This window comes from Lithobates pipiens, unplaced genomic scaffold (assembly GCF_037356315.1).
Source record: "Lithobates pipiens isolate NorthernLeopardFrog02 unplaced genomic scaffold, aLitPip1_a1.2 Scaffold_160, whole genome shotgun sequence".
NCBI lineage: Eukaryota > Metazoa > Chordata > Amphibia > Anura > Ranidae > Lithobates > Lithobates pipiens.
In genome coordinates this window covers 2,206,631-2,227,886 of record NW_027507749.1, presented here as the reverse complement: position 1 = coordinate 2,227,886, position 21,256 = coordinate 2,206,631, and the positions used below count along the sequence as shown (strand labels likewise).

Genomic DNA, 21,256 nt, shown 5'->3' with positions numbered 1-21,256 from the left:
CCATTCACAATCTCTAAAGGCACACCACAGGGATGCCCCCTATCCCCTCTGATATTTGCGATAGAGATCTAAACTCTAGCCATATCGATCTACTCTACTAAACGTCTGATGTTTACTAGATGATTTCGGAAACATTTTGGGACTTCATGTCAACATGTCAAAGTCGCAGGCCCTCAACATAAATCTACCAGACTCATTAGTTTCCTGGCTAAAAAGCCACTTCATCTTCACCTGGCATATTATTATTATTATTATATTAGTCTAATATTCCCTACCTAGGAGTACACCTACCATCCAGGATAGACAAGATATATGCAACCAATTACCCACCATTATATAAAAGATTGGAATTGGATTTGCGTGAATGGTCTGGACTAAATCTGTTATGGCTAGGGAGAGTTTATGCTATAAAGATGACATTGCTTCCACGCATTCTCTACTTTTTTAGGTCTCCACCCATCCCTATTAGGATGGATCATTTGCAACACTTCCAGACAAAAATTATGGCCTTTTTTGGGGAGCAAAGGGGTACAGACTGGCTGAGGGCCTCTTTCGAATCTGAAACAAGGGAGAGCTGGGATTACCCCACCTGCTCAGATATTATCCAGCAGCCCAATTAGCCCACATTTCTACTGTCTATTCCCGTATTGCGAAACACGATTGGGTGCATATGGAAAGGGAAGCTGTACCACAATACATGCTAGATTTTCTGCTTTGGAGTCACCCGAGTAAACGACTCACAATACTTGCTCCAACATTATCTCATTCAAGAACAATATGGGACAAATGAAAAATTAATCCAGAGTTGGTTTCCCCAATCAGGCCACTAGCCCATATCTTTCACAAACCCCAATTCTCCCCTTGAATGAACATTGGGGCCTTTCGGTGGCGACTTATCAAGGGGATGTACAGAATCAGTCATTACTTTAATTCATCTGGACCACTTACACTCAATCACTATATTAATAACCTTAAAATGCCAACTGAAAAGTATAGATAACAGCAAATCACCCACTTCCTACACTCTATTTGGAAATCCAAACCATTACCACCCAACATTACACCATATGAACAATGGTGCAGATAGCTTATGGAGCAGAAGGGAGGGATCACAGTGATATACGAGTCACTATCAGTAGAGCATGCTAAAACAAGCTATATGTTGGCCTGGGAAGGACATCTCAAACAGGATTGGGAGCTGAACGAATGGCACAGAGTAATAACATGGTCAAACTGAGGTATACTCAAAGATAGAGGCAGACCTAAAAGTCATATCAAGATGGTACATGGTTCCCACTAGACTCACAAAAGTATACCCTTCAACTTCCCCCCTATGCCCAAAACTAAGAGGGTTCTGGAACAGGATCTTTGCAATCATCAGAAAAACTACTGGTCTGTCCATCCCTCAGTCCCCCCACATAGCTTTGCTGAATTTCCCGCTAGTAAAGACCTCTAAAAGTAAAAGAAGCCCTGTTCACTTTATTCTCCTAGGAGCTAAATTAACAATAGCGAAAGCACGGAAACAGCCCACGGTGTCCAGTAACCATGCCAAACAAAAAATATAATGGAATATGACCCAAGAAAAAATGATCAGTATCCTTCAAGACACAGGTACAAAATTTGAGGCCACTTTGAAACCATGGGCAGATTACATGCATATATCCCAAACACCCTTGTAGGTATTGGAAAAAACTGACGTGGTAGAACACTCCGGAAGGACATTCTGTTCTTTCTTCCCTTTTTTTCTATCCCTGTATCTCCTTCCTTTTCTGTCCTCTCCTTCTTCCTACCTCTTATTCTTCTCTCAATACCATCTATTCTATATATTACCTGGTACGGTGGGCAGACAACTATAGAAGGACACGTTCCCCACCAGTTTAAGCAACTTTTAATATGTAGGATGGGTGTACCGCTCCCTTCTCCATGACACAGTTTGTACCCATTTGGGAGATATGGAGGCGGGTGATGCGTCCACTTCCCATATTTGAAAATAGATCCAGTGTCTATTATCAAAAGGTGTCTATGTGTATCACATTGATAAATGGTATTTAATATATTGCCTTACTACAAACTTTCTGTTCCATTGACCATTGTATAACTGAATACACCAATCTTTCTTTATCTTTTGTGAGAAAAATTTAATAAAAATATTGAAAGAAAAGAATAGAATGATTTGAGTGGAGGGTTTGGGAGGGGTTGGAATAAAATGCCCAAAATTAGATATTCTGCTCGGATTCTGGCAGTAATGGGTTTGGTGAGGAGTGCAAATATGACGGGGGATAAGGGACATCCTTGCCTGATGCCATTAATGATGTCAAATGGCATGGAGAGAGAGTACACTATCCATTAACACCCTGGCAGAGGTGGAGGAATAGAATGACATTATGACAGTCTGTAACCAGCCTGTGATTAGGGATGAGCCGAATACCACCCCGGTATGGTTCGCAACAGAACATGCGAACGGGCAAAAAATTTGTTTGAACACATGAACACCATTGAAGTCTATGGGAACGAATATGAATAATCAAAAGTGCTAATTTTAAAGGCTTATATGCAAGTTATTGTCATAAAAAGTGTTTGGGGACCCGGGTCCTGCCCCAGGGGACATGTATCAATGCAAAAAAGATTTTTAAAAATGGCAGTTTTTCAAGAGCAAGGATTTTAATCATACTTAAAGTGAAATATTCCTTTAAATTTTGTACCTGGGGGGTGTCTTTAGTATGCCTGTAAAGTGGCTCATGTTTCTGGTCTTTACAACAGTCCCTGCACAATTCTAAAGGGAAAAAAGTCATTTAAAAGTACTCGCGGCTATAATGAATTGTCGGTCCCGGCAATACACATAAAAGTCATTGAAAAAAACAGCATGGGATTCCCCCACAGTCCATTACCAGGCCCTTTGGGTCTGGTATGAATATTAAGGGGAACCCCGAACCAAAATGTAGAAAAAAAAGAAATTACGTGGGGGTCCCCCCAAATTCCATACCAGACCCTTCAGGTTTGGTATGGAATTTAAAGGAAACCCGTGCCAAAAATTTGAAAAAATGGCGTGGGGGTCCCCCCAAAAATACATACCAGACCCTTATCTGAGCACGCAGCCTGACAGGTCACAGGAAAAGAGGGGAGGATGAGAACGCCCCCCTCCTGAAACGTACCAGGCTACATGCCCTCAACATGGGGAGGATGCTTCACCATGTCCCCATGTTGATGGGGACAAGAGCCTCATCCCCACAACCCTTGCCCACAACTGTCACCCCTAATAATATCCCACAACTGTGAACCCTAATAATATCCCACAACTATCACACCTACTCATATCACTGTGTTACCAACACAGTGGTGTAATGTTTAGCACTCTAACTTTGTAGCAATAGCATCGCTGGTTCAAATCCTGACCGCAACACCATCTGCCTGGAGTTGGCATGTTCTCCCTGTGCCTGCGTGGGTTTCCTCCCACACTCCAAAGACATTCTGGTAGGTCAATCAGATCATGTCTATAAATTGGCCCTCATATGTGTTTGTAAGCGTGTCAGGACCCTTCGGGGTAAAGGACCGCGCTATATCAAGATGCAACTCAACTCAGCCAGAGGTGTTCCTGTTTGGTCACATTGGATCAGACACCATTCATTCAGGAGACACCTCTAGAAGCTCTAAATTTTCTTATGGGATTTATTTTTCACCAATAACTTGGAAAACAAAAATAGGTGCCCAGACAGATTCCTCTTGTTTCTTTCTATATATCTTTTAGCCCTTGTACATACGATCGGACATTCCGACAACAAAATCCGTCAGATTTTGTCTGACGGATTTTGTCTGAAACTTGTGTTGCATACACATGGTCGGACAAAGTTGTCGGAAAATCCGATCGTTCAGAACAAGGTAAAGTTATTTCGTTATGACGGGACTACGTTCAGGCTAGTAGCCAATAGCTTTGGTCTAGGAATTTGATCTGAGCATGCGTGGCACTTTGTCCGATCGGAATTCTCTACAAACGATTGGAAAAAGTCAGATCGGATCATGTTGTCAGAAAGTTTTATAGCCCAGCTCTAAAACTTTGTCGGTCACATATTCCGATGGAAACAGTCCGATGGAGCCCACACACTTGTTGGATTATCCGTCAACGCGGTCCGATTAGACATTTTCCGTCGGAATGTCCGACCATGTGTACAAGGGCTTATACTTTTCATTGAGTGCCGAAGACACATAATAAGGACATCCTGAACTTCTCAATTCCACCAATGGATGTTTTATTGTTAATCTGCTGATTTCAGTGCTGCTATTTCCTGTAATATTTATATCCCATGTCATTTGTGTCAGAGATTTACAGCCCCCTTTACCTCCTCTTACAACTTTATTCCATACCACATACATACACATGTAGCGAAGCCTTGACTTGGTCCGGTGATTTGATCCCTTAATGAAGCAAGCAGAGTATATTCAGCCAGAAGCATCCAGACTCTCACTCTCCTTAGACAGTAAATAGGCAGATGGCGTATTTTTGTTGTTTTTATTGTTTTGTAGAACAGAGATAGGGATTGGGAAAGCTTTGGGATGCCCAGGACTAAACAACTCAAATGAAGACACTATCTTGAAGCAGCTAAGCAAATAAAACAGAGTTTTCTTCCACAAAAAAGGTAACACACAGTTCTAGCACAGGGGGCATCTCTTCTCTAATGCCCCATATACATGATCGGAAATTCCCCCAGCAAAAGTCCAATGTGAGCTTTTGGTCGGAAATTCTGACCGTGTGTATGCTCCATCGGACTTTTGCTGGCGGAATTCCCGCCAGCAAAAGTTTGGGAGCAGGTTCTCTGTTTTCGACCGGAAAAAGTTCAGATCGGAAATTCCGATCGTCTGTACCAATTCCAACACACAAAATTCCTACGCATGCTCGGAAACAATTTGACGCATGCTCAGAAGCATTGAACTTAATTTTCTTGGCTTGTCATAGTGTTGTACGTCACCGCGTTCTTGATGGTCGAAAGTTCGGAGAACTTTTGTGCGACCGTGTGTATGCAAGCCAAGCTTGGGCGGAATTCCGTCGGAAAAAACATCCAAAATTTTTTTCAAACGAAAATTCTGCTCGTGAGTACGGGGCATAAGGCAACAACCCTGGAGAGACAGGAGGAGACAGACAAGCCAGCAGTTGTAGAATTCAGAGTAAGCAAGACACAATTAGTGGTTGTAAACCCAAAGAAAAAAAAAAAAATCCTGCAAGACAAAGGTATAATGAGCTACTAGAATAGCATACTAGCTCATTATGAAATACTTACCTTGCATCAAAGGTGTTGCCGTGATCCCGGGACACACCTCTGTGGCAAGAGACATGTCTCCCGGAGTTATTTCCGGGTATCGCGGGCTCCAGTGCTGTGATTGACTGGAGCTGCGATGACAGGCACAGCAACTGAAGAAATGGCACGATCGAGCCGTTTCTTCAGTGCAGATGACTGATGTAGGGGATATAGGGGATATCTCCTAAATGGTGCACATGGGATATTCACTGTACTATAAAAAGGCTTACCTGTAGGTCAAAAGTGGTGTTCAAGGGTTTAAAATCACTTTAATGCCGCATACACACAACCAGACTTTGACGGACTAGGTGCGACGGAACAAATCCACCAGAGAATTGGATCGTCTGTGGGCTTCATCGGACCTTTGCTTTCTAAAAATCAGACAGACTTTAGATTTAAAACATGTTTCAAATCTTTCCGACGGACTTGAGTCCGGTCTAAAAATCCATTCGTCTTTATGCTAGTCTGGCGGACGAAAACCGATGCTAGGACAGCTATTGGCTACTGGCTATGAACTTCCTTATTCTGGTCCGGTCGTATGTCATCACATTCAAATCCATCAGACTTTGGTGTAATTGTGTGTGGCCAAGTCCGTTCGTTCAGAAAGTCAGTCAGAACTCCGCCGAAAATTTGTCAGGAAGACCGTTGGACTTAGTTTGCCGGAAAGTCCGGTCATGTGTACGCTGCATTAGTCTCCACTTCTAACAGTAGAGCCAAAAACAAAACTTGCCTCCCTTCTAGAAACTGACCTAGCACGGCACTACTCACAAATAGAAAATACATATCTTATAAGAAATTTCTTTATGTACATTCATTTTTACAATGAAAGATCTTCATTGGCTCCAAAAATGACCTCATTCATGGAGAGGCACATTGGCTAGAATATCCTAAATTAAAGCGGAGTTCCACCCTAAAGTGGAACTTCCACTCATCGGAACTCTCCCCCCCTCCGGTGCCACAATTGGCACTTTTCAGGGGGGAGGGGGGTACAGATACCTGTATAATGCAGGTATCTGCACCCACTTCTGGGCACAAATAGCTGCAGAATCTACGGCTGTTTACGCCACTTCCTGCGGGGCCCCCGCTATCTGCTGGGAAACACACGGATCCCAGAGACAGCAGGGACAGTCCTTATGCATAGCGGGACTCACGCATGCGCAATAGGGAACCGGGAAGTGAAGCCGCAAGGCTTCACTTCCTGATTCCCACACCGAAGATGGCGGCGACAGCACCCAAGAGCCGATCGACAGATCGGCTTCAGGTGCCGACATCGCGGGCGCACTGGAGGGGTAAGTGTCCATATTTTAAAAGTCAGCAGCTGCAGTATTTGTAGATGCTGACTTTAAGAAAAAAACAAAAAATGGCGGAACTCCCGCTTTAAGACCATAAAAACTCTATAAATCTGAATTTTGAATCTCCTCAGCAAACAATATAAACAGAAAATAAAGTAATTTCTTACTTTGCCTGTTTTCCAGAAGGATGGGTCACTCATATCGATAAATGGTTCCGGCACATAATCTGGGCTCTGAATCGTGGAAATTGTTCTATATGACGAATGTGTACTGTTAATAAAAGAACAGCTTTTTAAAATAAGATCAGTTGGAACTTCTTTTCTCTCATTAAAGTAGATCTCGCCATCATCTGGGTCGGTGTAATAAAGATTTCTCACATATTTGCTCAGCTTTTTATGGAAGACAGAAGAACACAAATTACTATATACAGATATAAGAGTTCTGGAATTATAGTTTGCTTAAAAAATATACAAAATGTGATGGAGTTATATTCCAATTACAGGGCGGTCTTTCTATAAATGAGAATTGGAATGATTGAATCAGAAAGATTCCCATCGAATCCAAGAGAAACATCAATATCTGGTAACTGCACATCAAATACATCATTACCTATAGGAGATTGTGTTGTCATTTATTTCACATAATGAGCCTGCGGCTCTGCAATTAATCCTTCCATATTCTCACAGCTGCCAACCCCCATGTTGAGCGCATGCGGCCTGGTATGGTTCAGGAAAGGGGGGGGGGGGCACTCGCTCATCCCTTCCATTTCCTGACCTGCCGGGCTGCATGCTCCGATAAGGGTCTGGTATGGATTTTGGGGGGACCCCTACGCCATTTTTTTTTTACATTTTGGTGTGGGAGTCCCCTCCAAATCCATACTAGACCCAAGGACCTTAAATGGACCTGGGGGGGGGACCCCACGCTGTTTTTTTTACGGCAATTCTTTTTTTTTTTTTTTACATTCAGCGGGAAGCCCACTGACAACTGATGACTCATCGGTTGTTAAGGACTTCCCGGCCCCCTCCTTATAAACCAGCTATATACAGTGTTAAAAAAAAAAGCAAAATGCTGCAAAATCGTGGTAAAATCACGGTAACACCGCGTATCCAAAAACGAGGCAAGCACCGCAAAAAGCACTGTAGAAACGCTCAAAAGCAACATGCATAGATGTGCATCGAGCAGCTGCTTTAGACCTGACTCAAAAGTTTTTTTTTCCCAAAAATGATAAAACTCTGGAGAAATAGGCAGTTATTTTCTCTCTACCTTCTTGTAATTGAGGCAACCTTACTGAGATGGCATTCTCAGATACACAAGTTTTCAAAACAAAAGATGCTTCAGAATAAACCTCTTAATGCTGGAGAAGTCTGCAAAGCTTTTTTCAACATTTGTTCAACAAAACCATTGGTCAACTATTTTACTTCATTCCTCAAAGATTATATAGTGGATATTTTTTTTCTGCGAGACAGTGCAAAAACACTTTGCGATGATTTATTTTATGCAAAAATTGATGCAATGCCTTATGAGTTGTTGGAGCTGGAATTGCAACGATATCTTGAATTCCCTGTACACACGGTCGGTCATTCCGACGACAAAATCCATTGGATTTTTTCTGACGGATTTTGGCCCAAACTTGTCTTGCATACACATGGTTGCACAAAGTTGTTGGAAAATCCGATCGTTCAGAACGAGGTGACGTACAACACTTACGTTGGAACTATAAAGAGGCCAGTAGCCAATAGCTTTTGTCTCGTAATTTATTCTGAGCATGTGTGGCACTTTGTCCGTCGGAATTGGTTGTCGGAAAATTTTAGATCCAGCTCTCAAACTTTGTGTGTCGGAAATTCCAATGGAAAAATTCAGATGGAGCCCACACACGATCGGATTTTCCGACAACATGATCCGATCGCACATTTTCCGTCGGAAAGTCCGACCGTGTGTATAGGGCATTACTGTTTCTTGCAAACAATTGTCTTTTTCCTTGACGTTTGCATGAGAAGGTATTTCACCTGACTTTTCATCAGCTGAACTTTCGCCGTGTTTAATTTTAGACCTTCAGTTTGTAACGTCATAAACAACTCAGAGAAAAGAGCCATATGTTCATCGATAAACTGAGTACCCAGCAGAATCTTATCCACATGCTGACAAATACAGTCTGGCCTAGAACATTTTTAAAGTTTTTTTGCTTTAGTTTCATGAACTATACCATCACCAATACCTATTTGGGCGTCACAGTGGTGTAGTGGTTAGCACTCTCACCTATCTGTAAAAAAGGGTCACTGGTTCAAATCCCAACCACGACACTACCTGCCTGGAGTTTGCATGTTCTCTCTGTGTGGGTTTCCCCTGGGTACTCCAGTTTCCTCCCACACTCCAAAGACATGCAGGTAGGTTAATTGGCTTCTGTCCAAAATTGGCCCTAGTATGTGAATGGGGACCTTGGATTGTGGGCTCCTCAAGGGTAGGGACTGATGTGAGTGTGCAGTGTACAGTGATAGGGACAATTGTGTTTGTAGTGACAACTTTTACGTAAAGGAATGGACAAATTACTATTATGCCACGTACACACGATCGGACTATCCGGCGGACCAGAGTCCGCCTGGACAATTCAACCGTGAGTTGCCTCCGGCGGACTTTTTCTTCCCAAAAGTCTGGCGGACTTTGAAAGAAGACTTGACTCGGACTTTCCAAATGAATGGACTTGCCCACACATGGACTAAAGTCCATACATTTTGAACGTGACTTCAGGTATGACGGGACTAGCAAAGGAAGTCAATGCCGCCGCCTCCATCGGCGAGATTGACACCTTGCGAGCCCCGTCGCCTGGCATGGGCTTTAAGGGTAACCCCTATGCTGTAAAACAGCGTGGGGGTCCCTCCAAAGTCCATACCAGACCCTTACCCAAGCACGCAGCCGGGCCGGTCAGGAAAGGGGGTGGGAACGAGCGAGTGCCCCCCCACTCCTGAACCGTACTAGGCCGCGTGCCCTCAACATGGGGGGTGCTTTGGGGAAGTGGGGATAGCGGAGGAGCCCGGAAGAAGATCCCCGGATGACGAAGGAGAAAGCTGGGCTCCTCCGCTAGCAAAAGAGCAGAAGATAGCGGAGGAGCCCGGCAAGAAGACCCCCGAAGTTGGAAGACCCCCGGAGCTGCCTAATAAACTAAAAAAAACCTGTGTTGTGTGTTTTTTTTACCACTTTTTCCCCCCAGGTGAATGGGTAGGGGGTACGATGTACCCCCTACTCATTCACATAGGGTGGGGGGCTGGGATCTGGGGACCCCCTTATTAAAGGGGGGTGCCAAATTCTGATAAGCCCCCCACCCACAGACCGCAACAATCAACGGCCAGGGTTGTCGGGAAGATGCCATTGTCCTCATCAACGTGGGGACAAGGTGCTTTGGGTGGGGGGGGGCTGCAGGGCCCCCCTTCCCCAAAGCACCCCCCCATGTTGAAGGCACGCAGCCTGGTACAGTTCAGGAGGGGGCTCTCGCTTGTACCCACCCCATTTCCTGACTGGCCGGGCTGCGCGCTCGGATAAGGGTCTGGTATGGACTTTTGGGGGACCCCCATGCCGTTTTTCAGCATAGGGTTTACCCTTAAAACCCATACCAGGTGACGGGACTTGCAAGGTGTCAATCTCGCCGATAGAGGCGGCGACATTGACTTCCTTTGCTAGTCCCGTCGTACCTGAAATCCTGTTCAAAATGAATGGACTTTAGTCCATGTGTGGGCAAGTCCGTTATTCCGGCGGATTGTCCGCCGGTCTGATCGTGTGTACGCGGCATTAGAGATTTCTAGTACAGAGAACACTTTGTCCTCAGCATTCAAATTTAACTTTATGTTAGATTTATCAGGAAGAACTGGGTTATTTGTGATATCTTTATTCAATGTCCTTAAGTCAACTGATAAAGAATATGAATTATGTTTTTTATCTGGCCAAATACAATTATTTACCACTGATTTTGCTTTCTTTATAATATAGTTGTAAAAGCTCTTTATTAATCGCAGAAAGTGGATCAATTGATTCTAATAACCTTATTACTGATTAAGGGGTTCTGGATTTTTTCCCTCACTATTCAAATTCAGTATTTTTCAAAGTTCCAATGTAATTTTTGAGCTTTGACCATAAACTTGGAAAATGGTGTGCCATTTCCTTTAAAGCACGATTACCATCAATATCAGGCCACTTTTGTTCTGTAGACATATTGGTAATGGAACCAACATTACTGTATACAGAGGGATCAATAAGCACTGTTTTGGGCCCAGATGGATCTTGTTTATTGATTACATCAATACCAAGTATATTCTCTTCATCATGACAGACCCAAATGCCCATATTAATTTTCACTAATCCAGGTACTTCAAATGTTACATTAGATACCTGTCTAGCAGTGAAATTACTTGTATTATTAAAACCCACTATATTACACATTAAGTAATTTGGTTTCACAAATATGTTTTACCTGGTAAGGCTAATACTCAGATCCATTGTCAATGAGACAATTCATATATTTACCAATCGGCAAACCTTGTATATATATACATGGTCTACCAATCTCATCCAATATAATTGGTGCTACCTATTGTAAAAGGTATAGAAATTGAATCTCGATGTGATTGTTGATTGATTTGCTCTGGCCGTGGGCTGGGCGCTGGCTTGAGGAGTGGCTGCAAGCCAAGTTGAAGCTCGTTTTGAGAGGAGAGAGAATATGTGATTGAGAGAGCAGCACAGCAGCCTACTAGACGAGCAGGCAGCTGAGCTTACCCCTCCACTACACTCCTAGAGACTTTGGACAGGAGACAAGCAGAGGAGAGAACCAGCTTGGAAGTTGTCATCACCACCCAAAGAGGCCGTGCACGGTTTAAGGACCTGCTGAGGTGAGAGCGAGACCCAGACCCTGACACCCCCAGCTCACCCCTACATCCCTGTCCCCCTCCCCCCATACACCCCATTTACCCTGCCCCAGTGTCCTGCCCACCATCCAGTAACCTCAAAATAGGAAATAGCCCTCAACACTCTTTCACACTCTCTTTCAGGTCCTGTGTTGGCCATTGCCTGTGGCTCCTGCGAGCCATGGCCTGTGAGCAGTGGTGTCAGGAGGGGGGCTGACCGGGGCTATAACCCCTAGTGGGCCCCAAAAAATCCCCAGGCCTCCATATTACCATTGTTACCTGCTGTGGCTGGCTGACATTCGAAATCACACCTCCTGCACCGGCTCCTATAATGGACGTCACACTGGTCTAATGCCAGGATGTGTGACATCCATCATAGGAGCTGGTCCAAGAGGCGGGGCAACAGCTGCACCAGTAAGCAGAAGTACCCTGCAGGAGATCCCTGCTCTGTGTAAATCAGCAGCTCTCCTCTCTCCCCATGCACTGGTAAGGCTGCGTTGATGGGCACTGATCAGACGGCACTGATGGCACTGCAATGGTGAGGCTGCATTGATGGGCACTGGTGAGGCTAAATTGATGGATACTGATCAAGCTGCATTGATGGGCACTGCACTGGTGAGGCTGCACTGATGGGCACTGATCAGGCTGCTTTGATGGGCACTGATCAGGCTGCACTGATGGGCACTGCACTGGTGAGGCTCCACTGATGGGCACTAGTGATGCTGCAATGATGGGCACTGGTGAGACTGCACTGATGGGCAATGGTGAAACTGCATTAATGGGCACTGATCTATGTGTTGTGAAAGCTGGGCATGCTCTTGTATGTTTTGAAGCTAGACTTGTATACCAGTGATGTTTCTGGGAAGTAGGTATGTTGTTATAGAATATTTTCCTAAGCCCCGTACACACTATCAGATTGTCTGCTGAGTTTTTCCTTCAGATTTACCAAAACCATATAATATGAGGTCAAACCTTAGGAGTTTCAATGTGTATGCAATCAGGCAGGCCCTTCTACTACATGGTTTTGGTAAATATGAAGGAAAAAACTCAGCAGACAATCTGATAGTGTGTACGGGGCTTAAGTTCACATTGGTGAGACGCGGGAACCCTGCAAATCCATTGCAGGTTCCGGCATCACACCCGGCTCGCAGGCAGTTCACACCGCCCTTTGCCAACCACTGGGAGTGTCAATACAAAGTTAATGACACCCCCAGATTGGATTGCATATCGCAGTGCGAACTGTCAATTCAGACAGGAATTGTATCACATGGGTATGAACACCTATGCTATACGATTCTGGTGCAGATCAAAAAAGGTTCTGCAGGAGTTTCCGTATGGCTGAATTTGCATCACACAAATGTCGCATGTGATTTGCACAGCAGTGTGAACCGGCCCATACGGTACTTCATTATTGTTCTGTGTTTGTATTAATGGGAATTCTGTCATTTAGAGGCTAAAACAATATACAGTGGATATAAAAAGTCTACACACCCCCTGTTAAAATGTCAGGTCTCTGCGATATAAACAAATGAGATAAAGATAAGTAATTTCAGAACTTTTTCCACCTTAATGTGACCTATAAACTGTACCATTCAGTTGAACAAAAAAACTGAAATCTTTTTTGTGGAGGGAAGCAAAAAAAAAAAAATAATATGGTTGCAAAAGTGTGCACGCCCTTACACTAATTTATTTATTTCAGTTTATTTCGGTTACTTATATAGCGCCATCAAGTTACGCAGCGCTTTACATATACATTGTACATTCACATAATGCCGTGTACACACCGTCAGACTTTCTGGCAGAAAAGTCAGACGGAATCATTTCATCGGGTATTCCGATCGTGTGTGGGCCTCATCTGACTTTTCTTTTGGAAAATTCCGACGGACCTAGAAATAGAAAATGTTTTAAGTCTTTCCAACGGAATCAATTCCTATCGGGAAAACCGTTCGTCTGTATGCTGTTCCGACGGACCAAAAACGACGCAAGGGCAGCTATTGGCTACTGGCTGTTGAACTTCCTTTTCTAGTCCCGTTGTACGTCACCGCGTTGTAAACGATCGGACTTTGGTGTGATCGTGTGTAGGCAAGTCCGCTTCAGCGGAACTCCTTCGGAAATACCGTCAGAGTTTATTCTGACGGTAAAAAAACGGTCGCGTGTACGTGGCATAATACTTTGTCGAAGCACCTTTTGATTTTTATTACAGCACTCTTTGGGCATGAGTTATAAAACCAGGTGGGCATGGATGGTGAGCTGATTCGGTGGTTCGGTGGACTGGACTTGACTCCCAGGCCGAAGGCTGCCAGCCCTCCCCTGATAGGATCACAGTAATATAAAAACTTATTACCCAACTTACTCTGTGCTGGAATCCATGTTGTTCGGATTTATTTTTCTTCATGTACATTTCGTGTAGAGCATGGGCCAGAACATACACAGCCCTGTATACATAGGAAGCTGGAGTTATATAAGTATACAATGAGGAAAGATCTTTTGTAACTGTACAAGGATTTAGAGTGATATCAAATAATTTAAAATAGATATTTTTTTCCGGGTTTGGGGAAAGGCAGTTAAATGTAAAAATCCAAAGATCTTCCATTATGGGGTCATTTAAGCAGCTGGAGAAGTTGATAGCCTTGGTATAAACGTCCATGTTTGGGTTATTTTCTCGTGGCCACAGAAATATGAAGCTGCAGTTAACAAAATTCTCGTACACATAATTTACATTATTTGTCCTAATCCACGATGGTGGGAAAATAAATGTGATATCTTTTATACCAGGGGGTAAAGGATAAGCAAGAAAATGAAAGTACATCATGGAATTTCCGCACACTACGATAACCTTAGATGTTGATTTCGAAATAATTCTCAATGTCTGAGCATCACTTAATATATCTGAACTGAGTTGGATGATATATTCTGTGCAGATCCCATGTTGGCTCATCATGTTACTCAGTTCTTGGGCCTCCTCATCACCGCTGCCATCCCATGATGTTATTATTCCAATCCAGTTCCACCCAAAATGCTGCAGAAATTTAATAAGAGCTGCAAAACGGACCCGATCAGCTGGCGTCACGCGGAATAAAGTTGGATATGCTTTTCCATCACTCAGGTGAGGGTTAGTGACTTGATAACTGATCTGGATAATATGTTTGGAAATATTATTATTCAAACAATGAAAATATGAGAAATGGAATATACAGTGCCTTCAAAAATATTCATACCCCTTGATATTTTCAACTTTTTGTCATGTTACAAACAAAAAACTTAAATGTAAGTTATAGAGATTTTATGTGATAGACCAACACAAAGTGGCACATTATTGTGAAGTGGAAGTAAAATGATAAATGGTTTTCAGATTTTTTTTTACAAATAAATATCTGAAAAGTGTGGCGTGCTTTTGTATTCAGCCCCCTTTACAGGGGGCCCCCAAGTTGTGATCGGGTTAGGGACTGGCTGTTTGTTCCTAAGTCGGCTTTGTTCATAATTCGGACGCGCATGCGTTTTCTGATGTTTTACGCCGTCGTTTTGCGGTGTTTTCTGATGTGCCCACCGGCGCCACCTGCCGTTCGTAAGTAGGAGTTGTTTGCAACTTGTAAAACTCGGGAACCCCCCTGTACTCTGATACCCCTAACTAAAATCTAGTGTAATCGACTGCCTTCAAAAGTCACCTAATTAGTAAATAGTAATGTGTATAATTTAATCGCATTATAAATACAGCTGTTCTGTGAAGCCCTGAAGCCCTCATAGGTTTATTAGACAACCTTATTGAACAAAGGGCATCATGAAGGCCAAGAAACACACCAGACAGGTCAGAGATAAAGTTGTGGAGAAGTGTAAAGCTGGGTTAGGTTATAAAAAAATATCCCAAGCACTGAACATCTCATGGAGCTCTGTTCAATCCATCATCCAAAAACTGAAAGAGTATGGCACAACTGCAAACCTACCAAGACATGGCCGTCCACCTAAACTGGCAAGCTGGGCAAAGAGAGCATTAATCAGTAGACATGTGCATTCGTTTTCGTCCGAATGCATTTTCGTCCGAATTTCAGCTATTTTTGTTTTCGTTTTGACAAACGATAACAAAAGCACAGAATCCGAAAAACGAAAGATCCGACATAAATAAATGCTTTATTTTCGTTTTCATTGTTACAACAGTTCGATATAGAATAGGAGATTCGACGTGACTCTGACAATAACAATCTGTGTCTATAGAACCTGTGGTCAAATGTGCCTAACCTTACCTCTATTAGTCCAAGATTATATAGAGAAAATATTCGACAGAGAGAAAATATTCGACAGAGAGAAAAGATTCTGCAAGTTATTGTCCTAAAAAGTGTTTGGGGACCCGGGTCCTGCCCCAGGGGACATGGATCAATGCAAAAAAAAGTTTTAAAAACGGCCGTTTTTTCAGGAGCAGTGATTTTAATAATGATTAAAGTGAAACAATAAAAGTGTAATATTCCTTTAAATTTCGTAGGGGGGGGGGGGGGGTGTCTATAGTATGCATGTAAAAGGGGCGCATGTTTCTGGTGCTTAGAACTGTCCCTGCACAAAGTGTCATTTATGCAGGAAAAAAAGTCCTTTAAAATCACTCGCAGCTATTATGAATTGTCGGCTCCGTAATACAGAGAACACTCATTGAAAGTCATTGATAAATAAATAAATAAATAAATTTAAAAAAAGCGTGGGGGTCCCCCAAATTCAATTACCAGGCCCTTCAGGTCTGGTATGGATATTAAGGGGAACCCTGCCTCAAATTTAAGAAATTTGACGTGGGGTTCCCCCTAAACCCTTAGACCCTTCAGGTCTGGTATGGATATTAAGGGGAACCCCGCGTTAATTAAAAAAATTGACGTGGGGGTCCCCCTAAAAATCCATACCAGACCCTTTATCTGAGCACGTAACCTGGCAGGCCACAGGAAAAGAGGGGGGATGAGAGAGCGGCCCCCCCTCCCTCCTGAACCGTAGCATGCCCTCAACATTGGGAGGATGCTTTGGGGGTCTGTGACCCCTCAAAGCACCTTGTCCCCATGTTGATGAGGACAAGGGCCTCATCCCCACAACCCTGGCCGGTGGTTGTGGGGGTCTGCGGGCGGGGGGCTTATCAGAATCTGGAAGCCCCCTTTAACAAGGGGACCCCCAGATCCCGCCCCCCCTGTTTGAAATGGTAAGGGGGTACTTTTGTACCCCTACCATTTCACAAAGAAAGTGTAAAAATGGTTAAATAAGACAAACACACTTTTGAAAAATTCCTTTATTAAAAATAAAACAAATAAAAAAAGATTCCAGCGGTGGTAATCCACTCTTGCTATCCAGCGACGGACGGTCATCTCTCCGGGGTCCAGCGATGGCTCATCTCAGGAGGGCGTCCCCTGACCCCGCCCCCCTCTGACGCAAGGGGAAACCCGGGGTTCTCTGTGACATATGGGTGACCCCGCACCCCTCTGATGTAACACAGGCAGGTTTCCGTTACATCAGAGGGGGGCGGGGTCACCCATACGTCACAGGGAGCCCCGGGTTTCCCCTTGCGTCAAAGGAGGGCGGGGTCAGGTGATGGGTGGCCCCGCCCTCCGTATATAAGAAACGTCAGACTGCCGCAATCCCTGAAGTGTCTCCTCCGTGGAGACAGAAGAAGGATGGATTCGCTGCGCTGGATGAGATGAGCCATCGCTGGACCCCAGAGAGATGACCGTCTGTCGCTGGATAGCAAGAGTGGATTACCACCGCTGGAATCTTTTTTTTATTTTTTTTATTTTTAATAAAGGAATTTTTCAAAAGTGTGTTTGTCTTATTTAACTATTTTTTACACTTTCTTTGTGAAATGGTAGGGGTACTTTTGTACCCCCTTACCATTTCAAACAGGGGGGGGCCGGGATCTGGGGGTCCCCTTGTTAAAGGGGGCTTCCAGCTTCTGATAAGCCCCCCGCCCACAGACCCCCACAACCACCGGCCAGGGTTGTGAGGATGAGGCCCTTGTCCTCATCAACATGGGGACAAGGTGCTTTGAGGGGTCACAGACCCCCAAAGCATCCTCCCAATGTTGAGGGCATGTTGCCTGGTACAGTTCAGGAGGGAGGGGGGCCGCTCTCTCGCCCCCCCTCTTTTCCTGCGGCCTGCCAGGTTGCGTGCTCGGATAAAGGGTCTGGTATGGATTTTTAGGGGGACCCCCATGTCATTTTTTTTTTATTTGACGCGGGGTTCCCCTTAATATCCATACCAGACCTGAAGGGCCTGGTAATTGAATTTGGGGGACCCCCACGCTTTTTTTTTAATTTTATTTTTTATCAATGACTTTCAATGAGTGTTCTCTGTATTACGGAGCCGACAATTCATAATAGCGGCGAGTGATTTTAAAGGACTTTTTTTCCTGCATAAATGACACTTTGTGCAGGGACAGTTCTTAGCACCAGAAACATGCGCCCCTTCACAGGCATACTATAGACACCCCCCCCCCTACGAAATTTAACCACTTCAATACAGGGCACTTAAACACCTTCCTGCCCAGACCAATTTTGAGCTTTCAGTGCTGTCGCATTTTGAATGACAATTGCGCGGTCATGCTACACTGTACCCAAATGAAATTTTTATCATTTTTTTCCCACAAATAGAGCTTTCTTTTGGTGGTATTTGATCACCTCTACGGTTTTTATTTTTTGCGCTACAAATAAAAAAATACCGAAAATTTTGAAAAAAAAAATGTTTTTTTTTGTTTCAGTTTCAAAACTTTGTAAATAAGTATGTTTTCTCCTTCACTGATGGGCACTGATGGGCACTGATAAGGTGGCACTGATGGGCACCAATGTGGCACCAATGAAGTGGCACTGATAGGCGGCACTGATGAGCGACACGGATGGGTGACACGGATGGGCGACACGGACGGACACTGATAGGTGGCACAAATTGGCACTGATAGCTGGCACGGATGGGCGGCACGGATGGGCATGGATAGGCGGCACAGGTGGGCATGGATAGGCGGCACAGGTGGGCATGGATAGGCGGCACAGGTGGGCATGGATAGGCGGCACAGGTGGGCACTCATAGGCGGCACAGGTGGGCACTCAGGCGGCACAGGTGGGCACTCAGGCGGCACAGGTGGGCACTCATAGGCGGCACAGGTGGGCACTCATAGGCGGCATCGGTGTTATAGTAATGGATGCCAATCAGTGCCAAACAATAATGCATGCCAATCAGTGATGCCCATTGTGGCCACTGATTGGCATCCATTATGGGCACTGATTGGCACCCATTGTGCTGACTGGCACCCTGGTGGTCTAGGGAGGATTATGGATTTGTATTACCTTTTCCCTGGTGGTCTAGTGGTGTCCCTGGTGGTCCAGTGTGGGCATCCTCGGGGGGGCTGTGCTGATAATCGATCAGCACAGACCCCCCCTGTCAGAGGAGCAGCCGATCGGCTCTCCTCTACTCGCGTCTGACAGACACGAGTGAGGGAAAGCCGATCACCGGCTCTTCCCATTTACACTGTGATCAGCCGTGATTGGACACGGCTGATCACATGGTAAAGAGTCTCCGTCGGAGACTCTTTACCGAGATCGTAGTTGCCGGGTGTCAGACTGACACCCCGCAACAACGATCGCCGCGATGCGCGCCCCCGGGGGCGCGCAGCGGCTCATTATCCTAATCACGTCTTATGACGTCCGGTTAGGATAATGAAACCACTTTGCCGCCGTCAATTTGTAATAGGGCGGGCGGCAAGTGGTTAAAGGAATATTACACTTTTATTGTTTCACTTTAATCATTATTAAAATCACTGCTCCCGAAAAAACTTCAGTTTTTAAAACTTTTTTTTGCATTGATCCATGTCCCCTGGGGCAGGACCCGGGTCCCCAAACACTTTTTAGGACAGTAACTTGCAAATTTAAAATTAGCACTTTAGATTTTGAACGTTGGAGTCCCATAGACTTTAATAGGGTTCTAAAGTATGCTGCATACTAGCTCCGTCGAATCTTCTTTATACATTCGACAGACACCATAAGCCTTCAAAGACAGATTCGTCTGTAATTCATGTGGATTTTCGGACGAATGCAATTTTTGAACGAAAAGCGAAATAAATAAAAACGAATTTCAGGAGTAACTAAATAAATTAAGTTTTCGCACGAAAACGAAATTCCGAAACAAAATATTTTACTCTGCACATGTCTATTAATCAGAGAAGCAGCAAAAAGGCCCATGGTAAGTCTGGAGGCGCTGCAGAGATCCACAGCTCAGGTGTGAGAATCTGTCCATAGGACAAACCACCTCTATGCTGACGACACCCAAATCTATTTCTCTACCCCTCAGCTCACTCCCTCTGTCTCCTCACGTATCACTAATTTACTATCAGATATATCAGTCTGGATGTCACATCACTTCCTCAAAATCAATCTATCCAAAACCGAACTTATAATTTTTCCTCCCCCATATGCCCCTTCCCCTGATCTCACTGTCAAAATTGATGGCACAACCATAAGCCCATCCCCTCATGCCAAGGTTCTAGGTGTAGTCCTGGACTCTGAACTCTCCTTCAAGCAACACATCCAATCACTGTCCAAATCCTGCCGCCTCAACCTCCGCAACATCTCCAAAATACGCCCCTTTCTAACCAATGAGACAACAAAGCTCTTAATTCACTCGCTGATCATCTCTCGCCTCGACTACTGCAACTCCCTTCTCATTGGCTTACCTCTACATAGTCTATCACCTCTTCAATCAATTATGAATGCCGCTGCCAGACTCATCCACCTTACCAATCGCTCTGTGTCTGCCACTCCTCTCTGTCAATCCCTCCACTGCCTTCCACTCAGCCAAAGAATTAAATTCAAAATACTAACAATTACATACAAAGCCATCCACAACTCGGCCCACAGCTACATCACTAGCTTAGTCTCTAAATACCAACCTACTCGTCCTCTTCGTTCCTCTCAAGACCTCCTGCTCTCTAGCTCCCTCATCACCTCCTCCCATACTCGCCTCCAGGACTTTTCCAAAGCCTCCCCAATCCTATGGAATGCCCTACCCCAATCTGTCCGCCTATCTCCTACTTTATTATCTTTTAGACGATCCCTGAAAACACTGCTCTTCAGAGAAGCCTACCCCACCCACACCTAACTGTATTTTCATTTTCTCCATCAGCTCATCCTCCACAGTTATTACCTTTTGTTTCAACTTGACCCTCCCTTCTAGATTGTAAGCTCTAACGAGCAGGGCCCTCTGATCCCTCCTGTACTGAATTGTATTGTAAGTGTACTGTCTGCCCTCATATTGTAAAGCGCTGCGCAAACTGTTGGCGCTATATAAATCCTGAATAATAATAATAATAAATTAAGCCCCATATACATGATCAGAAATTCTGCCAGAAAAAGTCGGATGTGAGCTTTTGGTCAGAAATTCCGACCTTGGGTACGCTCCATCGGACTTTTGCTGGCCGAATTCCAGCCAGCAAAAGATTGAGAGCAGGTTCTCTATTTTTCGGTTGGAAATTCTGATCGTCTGTACAAATTCCGGCGCATAAAATACCTACACATGCTCGGAAACAATTTGACGCATGCTTGGAAGCATTGAACTTCATTTTCTTGGCCCGTCATAGTGTTATATGTCACCGCGTTCTTGACGGTTGAAAGTTCAGAGAACTTGTGTGACCGTGTGTATGCAAACCAAGCTTGAGCGGAATTCTGTTGGTACACTCCACAAATCTTTATGGAAGAGTGGCAAGAAGAAAGCCAGTGTTGAAAGAAAGCCATAAGAAGTCCCATTTTCAGTTTGAGAGAAGCCATGTGGGGGACACAGCAAACAT

General features: G+C 44.4%; 1 protein-coding gene across 1 annotated transcript in view; it reads right to left on the bottom strand.

Annotated features, from left to right (window-relative positions):
• LOC143986466 (vomeronasal type-2 receptor 26-like) overlaps positions 1–21,256 on the bottom strand; it is an 81,449-nt gene that overhangs the window by 28,666 nt on the left and 31,527 nt on the right. Inside the window, exons 4-5 of the mRNA XM_077484809.1 lie at positions 13,823–14,602; positions 6,748–6,969 (exon numbers count right to left, since the gene is read on the bottom strand). Coding sequence (XP_077340935.1) covers positions 6,748–6,969; positions 13,823–14,602 — 1,002 coding nt within the window. The remainder of the gene's footprint in view (positions 1–6,747; positions 6,970–13,822; positions 14,603–21,256) is intronic.